A 13,085-nucleotide genomic window follows, 5' to 3' on the forward strand; every position below is an offset into this window, starting at 1 on the left:
TCCTCTCCCCTCAAAACTCATAATAAGGACCTGGTGGCACAGTGGTCAAGAATCTGCCTGCCAATGCAGAGGACACAGGTTCAATCCCTGGTCTGGGAAGATTCCACATGCCACGGAGCAACTAAGCCCGTGTGCCACAACTACTAAGCTGGCACGCCTGAAATACTGAGCCCACATGCTGCAACTACTGAAGCTCGTGCACCTAGAGCCTGTGCTCCGCAGCAAGAGAAGCCACTGCACTGAGAAGCCCTTGCACCACAACGAAGAGTAGCCCCTACTCGCCACAACTAGAGAAAGCCCGCATGCAGCAACAAAACCCCAACGCAGCCAAAAACAAAATAAAATAAAAATAAAGCAATGCAAAAAAGAAAGAAAAAAACTCAAAATAAAAACACCTGCTCACATCAGAAAGTTTGAGTAATTGCCATAAGAAGTGGGGATCCAATGGAAGTAAGATACCTGATTTAGAACAGACATTCCATAAAGCAAAATCATCAGTATACCATGCAGTAGGCTGCACAAGGATAAAATATTCTATGCCCTCAAACTTCACCTTTTTTTTTCTTGCTCTTCCTTCTCTATTTTGTGGGATGCAACATACGTTGAAAAGAGATGGCAACACCTATTCAGGAGCTTGACAAACTCTACCATGGCATCCTCTTTAGACGTGTTTCCCAGGGCTGCCCATTCTCTCCTATAAAGAATAACAAGAAAAGTTACTTCCTCTGCTTAACAGAATGAGAATTTGATTTAATTTAAACCTACATATGAACAAGTCTCAATTATAATTAAAATGAAGAATGATTCTACTATAAACACAAAGTTCAAATCGGAGCTCCCCTGAGGAGCGGGAGGTTGCGCCGCAGTAACAGCCGCGTCCGCTCCCGGTCCCTGGCCCTTCAGCGGCATGGCGTGCGGGGCAACGTTGAAGCGGCCCATGGAGTTCGAGGCGGCGCTGCTGAACCCCGGCTCTCCGAAGCGGCGGCGCTGCGCCCCTCTGCCCGGCCCCACTCCGGGCCTCAGGCCCCCGGACGCCGAGCCGCCGCCGCCGCTGCTTCAGACTCAGACCCCACCGCCGACTCTGCAGCAGCCCGCCCCGCCCGGCAGCGAGCGGCGCCTTCCAACTCCGGAGCAAATTTTTCAGAACATAAAACAAGAATATAGTCGTTATCAGAGGTGGAGACATTTAGAAGTTGTTCTCAATCAGACTGAAGCTTGTACTTCAGAAAGTCAGCCTCACTCCTCAGCACTCACAGCACCTAGTTCTCCAGGTTCCTCCTGGATGAAGAAGGACCAGTCCACCTTTACCCTCCAGCAAGTTGGAATAATATGTGAGCGTCTCTTAAAAGACTATGAAGATAAAATTCGGGAGGAGTATGAGCAAATCCTCAATACCAAACTAGCAGAACAATATGAATCTTTTGTGAAATTCACACATGATCAGATTATGCGACGATATGGGACAAGGCCAACAAGTTACGTGTCCTGAAGCTTTCTTGCATATCTGGGTACCAGGTTTGACCTCAAGAGATGGCTGCTGTACACTTTTTGCAACTGGTTTGATATCACATTTCAGCTCCAACTTTGCATCCTGAGAACACTTAAATGTTTCTGCAGGTCCATTTTATACAACTTGAAAGACCTTAAAACTTTCTGGTTGCCACAAGCATATCTTTCTTTTCTGCTCATCCAAGAAACAGCTGTGCCCTACTGTGATAGATTTTCCAAACAAAAATACCTGGAGCAGCAGTTTAGCAAAATATGCCCTTAGTGGCTCTCAACAAATGGAGTTTCCCCAAGCATAGTTCTGTAAGAAGTGTGTGTTAGAGTGTGTGTATATGTGTGTATGTGTATTTTTAAGTTATTCTTTGTATTGTGCAAATTTTTTTGATCTTGGGGATTCTGGCTGTGAAATTTGATGCACAACAATTATGGTTAAAAACATTTGCTTGGTCTACAGAAGATCATTAATGTTTTGTGACCATATAAGTTGTAACCGTGGATTGTTTTATGTGTAGGTATTACTGTTAAATAAAGGGACTGTTTCCAGGCACAGAATATGAATCATAAGTTAGGATGGACATTAGATGTGATTATGACAACATAGCAAAGGTCTGTGGTCCTAGGTCTACAAATGCGTGGTGAGGCATTAGAACAAACTGGAGACAGGCCGTTTGACAAATGACTCTGCCTTAGCCATGTTAGAACATTACTTTGACTCCAAGCCTTAAAATACCCACATGGAGCCTGTGCTCACCTCATTCACACAAGGAGCTCCCTGGACACTGAACCTCTAAGAAGAAAAAGTCTCCTCTGGAGCCAGGGGCACCACGGTTTGCGTGGCAGCATAACCAAGGTGAGCATGGGGCTGGGCCAGGCCCTGCAGGCACTGCTACTTGGGAGGAGCCACTTCACCTTTATATCAGTTATTAAAAATAGACTATGGATCCTCTGGTCAGGTTCCCACAAATTCTTTTAAGAGATGTCCATGTTCAACTGCTTGAGCTTTGTTTTGGCAACCCCCTGCCCGAAGTTGCTTACAGACTGTTCTTCACCTTATTTCCAAGGCTGAGGAACAGAAAGTAGCCTCTGTTTTGAGGAGGTGGAAGTTAAGTATACATTTATTTTCTACTGTGACTTGTTCAGGACCACATTTTACAAAATGCCTTGTTTCCTTTATTATTGTTTCTGGAAAGGAAAGTTCTATTAAAATTGTTTTAGTTTGAATATAGAATAGTTTTTTTAATTAAGGCTTATTTTGAAAAAAAAACTGAGTTTAATTCAAATATATGCCAGTACCTTCCAAAGTAAGGTAATATTCAGAGACAGTTGTCCTGATCAGATGGCTTAGAGAAATTTCTGGAATATTCACATTCGAAGATTCCTTATTAATGAATGTCTTTGATGTAAATCTAACCAAAAACTGCAATATTATTCTTTGTACATTTTCATTATATAGTGTTAACAAGCTTAGTTGCAAACAAATAAAATACTTAAGCTGTTAAAAAAAAAAAAAAGTTCAAATCTTCAACAAGCATGTACTGATTTACCAAATTAGGTATGCCACGTACAAACCAATCCTACTGTCGTAAATCACAATTTAACTGCACTGCTGATAATTTCCATACTGGTAAAAGAGTAACAAAGTTTTACTTTTCTTATATCATAGCTTAGCCTTAACTGAATAAAATGCTTAATATATTCTTTCTTGTCATAACTCTGTATATGTCCCAATAATGGAATCAATTACTATAATGTAAATGGCTGTTTTAATATTATTTAGGAAGAACCAAATGAAGCTGTACTTGTCATATGTTCATAATCAGATGAATAAACTTATTCCACAATATTTAGCCATAAACATCTCCAAGCCAAACACAGATAAACATTCTGAAGAATCCAGAAGCTGCAAACAAAAATGTTTGTTTAGTTCTTATTCTAAAGCTAATGAGCCAGCTATTTACATCTTAACCAATTTGCTTGGTACCCTTTTCAACATTACTCTCATTAAATTCATTATACAATAAAACACCATTACCTCCTGTCATTCCCCAACACATCAAAGAATCCAACCTCAGGACAAGTGTCTGGATTATATGGGCCCATAAGAACCTGCTTATGCAGTGCCACAAGCTTCAGTTTTTCTTCATAAGTTGGATGAAATGCTTTGCCATCTTTTTCTATAAGAAAAGTAAGTACAAAGAAAACAATTAACACTGGCAAAATACATAATTTTCAGCATTATATGTTGAAATTTTGCTGTAAGGTATATCACAAATTGCCTGTGATATATATAAACACCATTATAGGGAGATTTTTATTTCAAGTACTGAATTTTAATAGTCAAAGCCAAGACAGAAACACTTTATGCTGAATTAATTTTTTAAAATAAAGCTAAGTACTAATATTTATGTTAAAATTACTACAAAGAGTAAATCAACTACAGCTAAATTAAAAAAAAGCTACTAAAGAGAAACCAATCTGTCAATCTGTAAGGGACACACATACTAGTGTGCCACTTGACATAAATATTCAGCAATCGTTTTTAAAGTAGTTTAAAAAATAATTTTATATCAAGCACTTTTAATATAAGAGACAATTACATATATTTTGAAAGGCTATATTCAAAATGTATCCATCCCACTGAGGCAATATGATGTGGTGGAAGAGGCTCTGGAATCAGACAGCCTAGGTTTAGATCTCACCTCAGATACTTCCTAGGACCATTTAACCCTAGTTTGTTTATCAACAAAGTGAAGAGTTTCCCTGATACTTTGGAGGTAATAGGATAGTGTTAATAGTAATAACTGTTAGGTCCTTTTCCTTCCTTCATATTATGGTTGGCTCTGGCAGATTTCCAATGGGTAATTACAAGTGAAGCCAATTTGACCTGTAAAGACTTTACCACCACTAACATTCAAAGGTAGTACGAAAGTGGGTGTTGATAAAATGGGAAATCCTTACAGAACAGTTCTACTTCTTTGATAAATGGTAGCATTAATAGTTGATTCTAATGATAATAAAAGACTACCAAATTTCAGAACAAAAAAAGGAGGTAGAAAGTAGTATATATTGCCTACAAATTTTATAGACATAGCAGCCATCAAAAGAAAATCACTGATGATGAGAGAAGAATACGGTTTTCAAAGGATATAAACAGGGAACTCAGAGGAGAAGAAAAAAACAGAAGTTGCCAATAAGCATGCCAAGATACTTAATCTCACTAGTCAAGGAAATGAAAACTGAAACCATTAGATACCAAGAGTCTTGCTGCCATCACGTCAAAAAAAGTTAGGTTAACATCAAGAGTTGGTAAGAACAGGACAAACAGGTACTCACTCTCATACACTAACATTGAAAGTATAAACTGTTACAGTTATCTTTGAGGGAAATTTGGCAATATATTCCAAAATTATAAATGTAGATGCCCTACAGTCCAGTAATTCCAATTCTCATCATTTACCCTTGATAAGCACTCCCAAATACATAGGAGGTAGATACAGGGATACTCTTGAAGCACTCTTTTCTTGTTACTGTAACCAACTTAAAAGTTCATCAGGAACAGCAAATGAATGTGGCATTTTCAGTCTGCGGTATAAATGAAGCACCTACAGGAAATACTGTTAAATGAAGAAAAAAGGAAGCTAAAGAAAACTATATACAATCATAGCACAAAATACATATCCTCAATTGTAAGTACTACCCCCACCCACACTTCAACATTTCTAAAATTAGATTAGCTTTTACAATCTACTGTATTTTACAGTTACAACTGGTGGTTTTTCTTTTTAACGTTACGAAAGATAATAGTAAGTCTTAGAATTGATGAAATAAAGCATGTCAACACACCCACATATATATTCTATGGGTACATTTACATGAATGTAAATGCAAAGAAAAAGATCTAGGAGTCACACTAGAAAGATGAGAATGAGAAAGTGGGAGGGGGCTAAGATCAGGAGTGGTGATCTGACAATTTAAAACTACAAACATTTTTATAGTTCTTTTTTTTCTTCTTTTTTAAGGCCACACTGTGCAGCATATGGGATCTTAGTTCCCAGACAAGGGAGGGATCGAACCTGTGCCCCCTGCATTGGGAGTGTGAAGTCTTAAGCACTGGACCACCAGGGAAGTCCCAAAACTAGAAACACTTTAATCTTTCAAAGGAAATTATGTGGAAGAACAAACTAAACTGTTAAGATGTACTGCCTCTGGGCAAGTGATTGGCAAAACTGTGGGTGGGAATTGAAGAGAATTATACATCTGTATTTCTATCTGAATTTTTTTTCAACAAGAACAAACTCATGTAATACTTGGAAAAAGATACAACTGTGGCACTGACCTTATTTATTTAATAAAAATCAAAACAACTCAGAAACCTGTGGACCTGCCATCTGCCTCTGTTACTGAGCAAACAATATCACTAAACAATTAGCACCAAGAATAGGAACTTCCTTTAAAGTTTTTAGAACAGGATTAGCCATAGGTCTATATTTACCAACTAAAAAGCAATTCTTATTTTCAAATCTAACTCTTAGAAGTTTATTTCAGGGACTTCCCTGGTGGCTCAGTGGTTAAGAATCCACCTGCCAATGCAGGAGACATGGGTTCGAGCTCCAGTCCAGGAAGATCCCACATGCTTCCAAGCAACTAAGCCAGTGCACAACTACTGAGCCCATGTGCCAGAACTACTGAAGCCTGCACGCCTAGAGCCCGGGCTCTGCAACAAGAGAAGCCACCACAATGAGAAGCCTTCGCACCACGACCAAGAGTAGCTCCCACTCACTGCAACTAAGAGAAAGCTCGTGCACAGCAACAAAGATCCAACACAGCCAAAATAAATAAAATAACAAAAATAAAAATTAAAAAAACAAAATCTTAAAAAATTTTTAATTTACATTATCAAAATAAATAAAGCTTTGAAAAATTATCTTAGCAAGAAAAATGGTGTTATAACCGCTCACTGATACATTATTTAAAATTAAAAATCTAATTATTCAACAATAACACAATGCTTAAATTATAGTAATCCACTGAACAGATTATACAGCTATTAAAGCAACATAAGGGCTATATAGCATTTCAGAAATTACATTTATGATGTATTAATTAAAATAAGTAGAATAAAAATTAGATACTATGTTTACAACTATGTAAAAATGGCTGATTACATATATAGATCCTTCTTTTTAAAAATTACAGTTAAGATTTTTCTTACAAAATTGGCTAGCCAGAACTCTCAATTCTAAGATGTTAGGGTGTTTAAAAATGTGAAACAACAGTGGCAACTTTTTACCAAAAAGCCTTTCTCCAATTTTAAAGATACCCATAAGCTTCCTTTACCATCCACCTTAATCTTGTACATATTAATCACCCAAAGTTTTCTTATGCTAATTGCCTCAGAGAAACATCACCCAGACAACCTTCTCCTCACTTCCTCCAAAAGTGATGATTTGAAAAACAGTTCCAACCTTGATCTTAGCCTAATAATTGAAAGATAATTATTTAGAAAGTTTTTGTTCTTTAAAACCAAAAAAGGCACCAACCTAACTATTCATTTTACCTTGAGTCTTATAAAAGAAAAATATGCTGCTGGTGATTCAAGGAAGAAAAAAAGGTGTAGTGAGCCTGAGAAACAGTGGGAGTACAGTGCATAGTAGAATACAACTTCCTTGCTTTGTTCAATCAGGATCCCTGGGATTGTGTTTTGTTTTTCCTTTAAAAAAAAAAAGCCTAAATTCCATGAAAGTGGTTACTTTGATCCAAATAAATGCCAATAAAGATAAAATCATATGGAAACTTTATTCACTGGAAGACCTACACACACAAGAATTCTCATTTGCTTCAGGGAGATGATTTGAAGCTAACAGACAGGATTAGTGGGTATGAAATAAATATTTTAAAAATATGACTACTATAAAGTTATTTTAATGGACGGAGAGTCCATTTCTTACCAGGTGATAAATTTGCTCCTTTATTTCAAACATTCAGCAGTACAAAGGAGAATCAGGGAACCAAAGGAGAAGGTGAGTCAACAAGGAAACTGTACCCATTATCCAGCAAGGTGTCAGTCTAACCTTGACCCTAAAAGTGACTCATCAACAGAGGGAGGGAGGTTTCAGGATTTTTGGATGTCGTTTTAACATTTACCCTTTTTATGCCTGACAGAATTAAGAATATACTGCCAATCCATAAAGGATTTTTCAAGAGGAACATGTTTTTAAGTTTAAGTTCTGGTCAAGCACTCAAATAAATTTGTCACCACCGTGAATAACAGTCGTAAGCACACACTTTGTTAACAGTCACTCACCACACCAAAACCATACCCAACTGTGCCCACAGTTGTTTTTTAAGGCCTGTGAGCTAAGAATGGTTTCTATCTTTTTTAAGAATTGCCAAACAACAACTAGCAGAAACAGACAAAAAACAAAGAATATGAACACAAACCATATACGGTCCTTAAGGCCTAAAATATTTACTATCTGGACCTTTACTGAAAATGTTTGCTGACCCTGGATTAAAGGAAAAATTAAATACAAAAGCCAAATGATTTCCAGATATCTAAAAAATTCAAATATAATTAAAATGATAGAAAACATACAATTAAACTTCCCATTAAACATGGTGAATTGAACACACAGTTATATCTAATCTTCAGTGAAACCCCACTAAAAGGAATAAGGAAGCCAATTTAGAGAATCCTGGAAAGGCTCAGGAATTAAAGGTACCAGGTTCTTTAAAAGCTAGAGTCTAGATAAAAATAGGGGTTTTGGTGTAAAAACTATCTAAAAAAGCAGGTACTCCCACCTCCCATTTTGTTTGGCAACCCCAAGCAGACAGATGGCTACCTTGCCCCTACTTCAGCAGAGGTCTGGATGTGTACGTGAGAGAACAGGAATCACAGATACTCCAGGTGGGAGGACACCAGCCCGAGAGTGAACTGCACAACTAAAAAGAGAAATGAAAGTAACTAGTGAACAACTTCTACCCACCCTCCAGTCTCCTGTCTAGTTCCTAAATGCTGGCAACTAGATTCATACACTTCAGGCAGGAGACAGGAATATTTTCATGAAAAACTGGCCCAAAATAAAAGACCTGCACATACTAGTTTGAAAGATACTGATGTTAAGGGTTTCCTGATGAAACCTCTGCCTCATCACCTACAATAAAAGCTTGTACTCAAGGTTACAATTTGGCTCTCCAGTCCCTTACCCTTTAACAAGAATGAAATACCCAAGGATCACCAGACATTTGAGAAAGCTCCCAACATGGTGAAAAAAAAAGTCTAAAAGAAAATTTCCAACAACAAAAAAGAAGGTCTAAAAGAAAATAAGGAATTCCAGGAGAAGGAAATCTAATACCATAGAGAGGTGAAGGTAATTTTCAGGATGACAATGGGCAGAGACTCAGAAGGTAGAAAGCTAAGACTGGATCAAAAATTTCAGGACACCTAGGAGAGATGTCTTTAAAAAAAAAAGTTTACCTGAGGACAAAAAAAAAAAAATTATTACCTCTAACTACACAAAAGACAAAGAGTTTGCATAAGACCCAAAATATAATCAAACTGTGTGATCTGTCTCAGCTATGAATAACACAAATAGAAACAAATGACATATAATCACAAATATGTTATCATAAAATTAGGAGTTTGGGAAGGAGGAAGAGAGAAGAATACACTTATAAGTTACTTTTTTTTTCAATTAAAGCAGCAGCAGGAAAATGGAGACAAATACCAGAAGAAACAGTTAAAATAATGGAAAGTTGTTGCGGGAGAGGGTCTTGGCAATGGGAAGAGAGACAGGAGATGGCTATTTTTTATTATAAATTTTATAGTACAACTTGACCTTTTATAAATTTATTTATTTATTGGCTGCACTGGGGCTTTGTTACTGCGTGCAGGCTTTCTCTAGTTGAGGAGAGCAGGGGCTACTCTTCACTGCGGTGCACTGTGGTGGCTTCTCTTCTTGTGGAGCATGGGCTCTAGGTGCACGGGCTTCAGCAGTTGTGACATGTGGGCTCAGTAGTTGTGGCTCGAGGGCTCTAGAGCGCAGTCTCTATAGTTGTAGCTCACAGGCTTAGTAACTCTGTGGCATGTGGGATCTTCCAGGACGAGGGCTCGAATCCGTGTTCCCTGCATTGGCAGGCAGATTCTTAACTACTGCGCCACCAGGGAAGCCCCCAACATGACCTTTTAAATTGCCTTGGTTTCCACTTTGATAAAAAGGTAAAATGAGTAAACTTATATGCTCAACTTCAGTAATCAGCTCATAAGACATTACAACATATAATAATAAGTACCCCCCCCCCAAGATATCCACATCCTAATCACCAGAATCTACATCCCTGTGAATATGTTAGGTTACATGAAAAAAGGGGGAATTAAGATTGCAGACAGAATTAAGGTTGCAGCTGACCTTATCCTGGACTACCCATGTGGGCCCAAAGTAATCACAAGAGTCCTTATAAATGGAAGGACGGAAAGAAGAGTCAGAAGGAGATTTGCAGATGTTATGCTGCTGGCTTTGAAGATGGAGGAAGGGGCCAAAAGCCAAAGCATGCAGCTGGCCTCCTGAAGCTGGAAAAGGCAAGGCAACAGATTCTCCCCTAGAGCCTCCAGAAGGAACAAAGCTCTGCTGACACCTTGATTCTAACCCAGTGAGACCCATTTTGAACTTCTAACCTCCAGGACTATAAAACAGTATGTGCTGTTTTAAGCCACTAAATTTGTGGTAACACATTTTCCCAAGTAAACAAAGATAGAAATGGCTTCTAGATTACATTCCTATTAAATTCATAAGTATTTAACTTTACAGCTCTATTAAGACAGCATAAATAATTTAATAGCGTTATAATCACAGTTACCATGCCCAAAGCTCTGAAAGATTACCCTTCCACCTGAAATTAATTATACAAAAGGTTATTAGTCTCACATGTCAATTGCTAGAGTAAGATTACTGAGAAATATTTTTCTCTTCTCTCTGGAGGTAAAGATAGAGGAATGTAACAAATTATTTCAATGTTCCTTCTAGCCTTTATTTGATGAAATGAAAGCCAATAAAATCTAAGGGTTGGAAAGGACATTAAGACGACTGAATTGCACAACCAAAGTCCAAATCCTCTCTACATAACCAGCTGGTCTGCAAATAACTTGTTACTGGACACACTATATAAAAAGATGGAAATTGTAACATTAATAACCTAAAATATGAGGAAGGGAGAAGTGAAAGTATAGAGTTTCTGTATGTCATGGAAGTTATCAGCTTAAATGAGTATAACTAATAAATATTTTATATAAGCCTCATGGTGACAACACAGAAAAAATCTGAAGTAGATACATAAAGATTAAGATACAGAAATCAAAGCATACCCACCTAGTAATTGCTAATGTATGCTTAAACACTTCCTGGTGATGGGAATTCATTATTTCAAACAGTCTACTCCGTGTCTGGATAGCTGTGATTTTTTAACTCTTTCTTCTGAGTAGATCTCTCTCAATTTTATTCACAAAGTCTATTTCTAGTCCCCGGCATTAAATGAAACACATCTAACAGATAAGACCTCAAAAAAAGCCACAGGGAATTCCCCGGTGGTCCAGTGGTTAAGACATGGTCTTTTACTGACAAGGGCCTGGATTTGATCCCTGGTCGGGGAACTAAGATCCTGCAAGCCGCTCGACATGGACAAAAAATAAATAAAACCTTAAAAAAAGAAAAAAAAGAAAAAGCCACAAACTACCATACATCATATTTGCCCTGAGTTCTCTATTCTTTAGGCTGTTCCCAGCTTATTCACTCATACATACCTCCTAAAGACCTGTGTTTAAATCCCAGCTCTGCTATTTACTAAGTATATAACACAGATACAGATAATCTGAGCGTCAGTTTTGCTATCAATAAAATGGAGATAATAATTTCTTACATTTCTTGTGAGGGTTAAACATGATGTTCCAAAGTCTCCATACAGTGTCTGCACAGAGCAGACACTTACTAAAGAGCAGCTATTATGATGATGACAGGGATCGAATTTCCAAACTATACAAGTTGCTCTCTTCTGAATGAGCTCCATTTTGTCTTTAACCATAAAGAATGATGCCTCAAACTGAAAGCAGTATCCAGGGATTGTCTGAACTGTGTGGAAGAAAGCAGGACCATCTCTCCCTTCCCTCATTCCAGATACTGTATTTCCACCAAAGCAGCCTAAGCTCCAATCTGTTTTCTTTCATGGCCCTATCACTGTTGCCTGGCAGAGAATATGCTTTGAATAAAATCCATCTTTTAGAAATATTAAAATTAAAACCACATCTCTCCCATGTTCAACAGAGAAAAAAACTGATACATTCTTACACTACTTATAAGAAAATATAATAAATGCAGTATTTCTGAGTTAAATGAATAGGAAACTCTGGAAACTGCCCAGCATGTACAAAGAGCTTAATAAAGTTGATCCCCCCCCAATTAATTCAACACACCATAATAAATTCTTGGTAATCTCTCTTCTTCAACAACATAAGCAGTCAAAGAATACCAACTGCTAGGTACTCTGCTAAGAGTTTATCTATACATAAATCTTACAACAATTTGAGTAAAGGAAGGTAGCATTTAAACAACTGAATCGCAGATCTAGGGAAAAGCACCCCAGGTAGCATTCACTCCAGAGCTCAACTTCCTGAATATTGAGCCAAAGTAGCTCTCATTTTAGCTAAATGATAAAAGTAAACATTATCTCTTTCTGGGTGTTGGTTACCAAAGTGCACTCACTTTGTAGAAATTCATCAAGCATCACTTACAGTTTGTGTACTTTTCTGCACGTGTAGTAAACAAAGGGCCTCAGGCAAATGTTAAAATCACTTACATTAAAATACACACATATATAAGCATATCCTTGAGTACAGTATTCAAAGGAAAATTTTAGTTCAGCTCAAATCTAATATGAAAAAGCAAATAAAAAAGCAGATGTTTAAAAAGCATTACTATTCTTGGTGGCTATAATTTTCTTTCTTGTAAGTGTCTCTGAGGTCTATACATCCTCCTGTGCTATACACTTATATCTAAAGATAAAGACAATAAAGAAAGAAGGGAAAAATAAACTCAAAATTTAACATTCAATAGTAACAAACTTGAAAGTATCTGAGGCTAGTCCACTTAAGTCCAGGAGGCACATACTAATTATATATGTTACCAAAGAATAAATTATACAGTATTTTAAAACATTAATGGAGCCATTTATAAAAGTTCTTGGAGATGGCATATGGTTAAAGAGAACAAAAGGAAATGGAACCATTCAGTCTGTCCATATGATTGCTGCTCTGCTATCAGCAATATAACAGTGTAATCGACAGCATGCTAGTGGAAATTCATTAACAATTCCACAGAGAAACTGAGTCCTAGACTTAAGTTCCTCTAAATTCAACTACAGCTTCCTTTCACGTCATACCCTCAAAAACTTATCATTCCCCTCACACACACACACCCTAGATCTGTCTACTGAAAACAACCAATCCAGTGGCAATGAGCACCCACTGCTAACACCCAGATTATGGCTCTTCAAATGCCACTTCCCCCTAAAGGAACCATGTCTCTTTGGAA

General features: G+C 37.5%; 2 protein-coding genes across 2 annotated transcripts in view; one reads left to right on the top strand and one right to left on the bottom strand.

Annotated features, from left to right (window-relative positions):
* ACBD3 (acyl-CoA binding domain containing 3) overlaps nucleotides 1-13,085 on the bottom strand; it is a 32,473-nt gene that overhangs the window by 14,967 nt on the left and 4,421 nt on the right. The window contains exons 2-3 of the mRNA XM_057727861.1: nucleotides 3,539-3,680; nucleotides 554-694 (exon numbers count right to left, since the gene is read on the bottom strand). Coding sequence (XP_057583844.1) covers nucleotides 554-694; nucleotides 3,539-3,680 — 283 coding nt within the window. The remainder of the gene's footprint in view (nucleotides 1-553; nucleotides 695-3,538; nucleotides 3,681-13,085) is intronic.
* LOC130849186 (akirin-1-like) lies at nucleotides 851-1,663 on the top strand. The gene has a single exon (XM_057727862.1). It carries the CDS (start codon nucleotides 908-910, stop codon nucleotides 1,487-1,489), a length of 582 nt encoding a protein of 193 aa, XP_057583845.1. The 5' UTR covers nucleotides 851-907; the 3' UTR covers nucleotides 1,490-1,663.

This window comes from Hippopotamus amphibius, chromosome 3, assembly GCF_030028045.1.
Source record: "Hippopotamus amphibius kiboko isolate mHipAmp2 chromosome 3, mHipAmp2.hap2, whole genome shotgun sequence".
Taxonomy (NCBI): Eukaryota; Metazoa; Chordata; class Mammalia; order Artiodactyla; family Hippopotamidae; genus Hippopotamus; species Hippopotamus amphibius.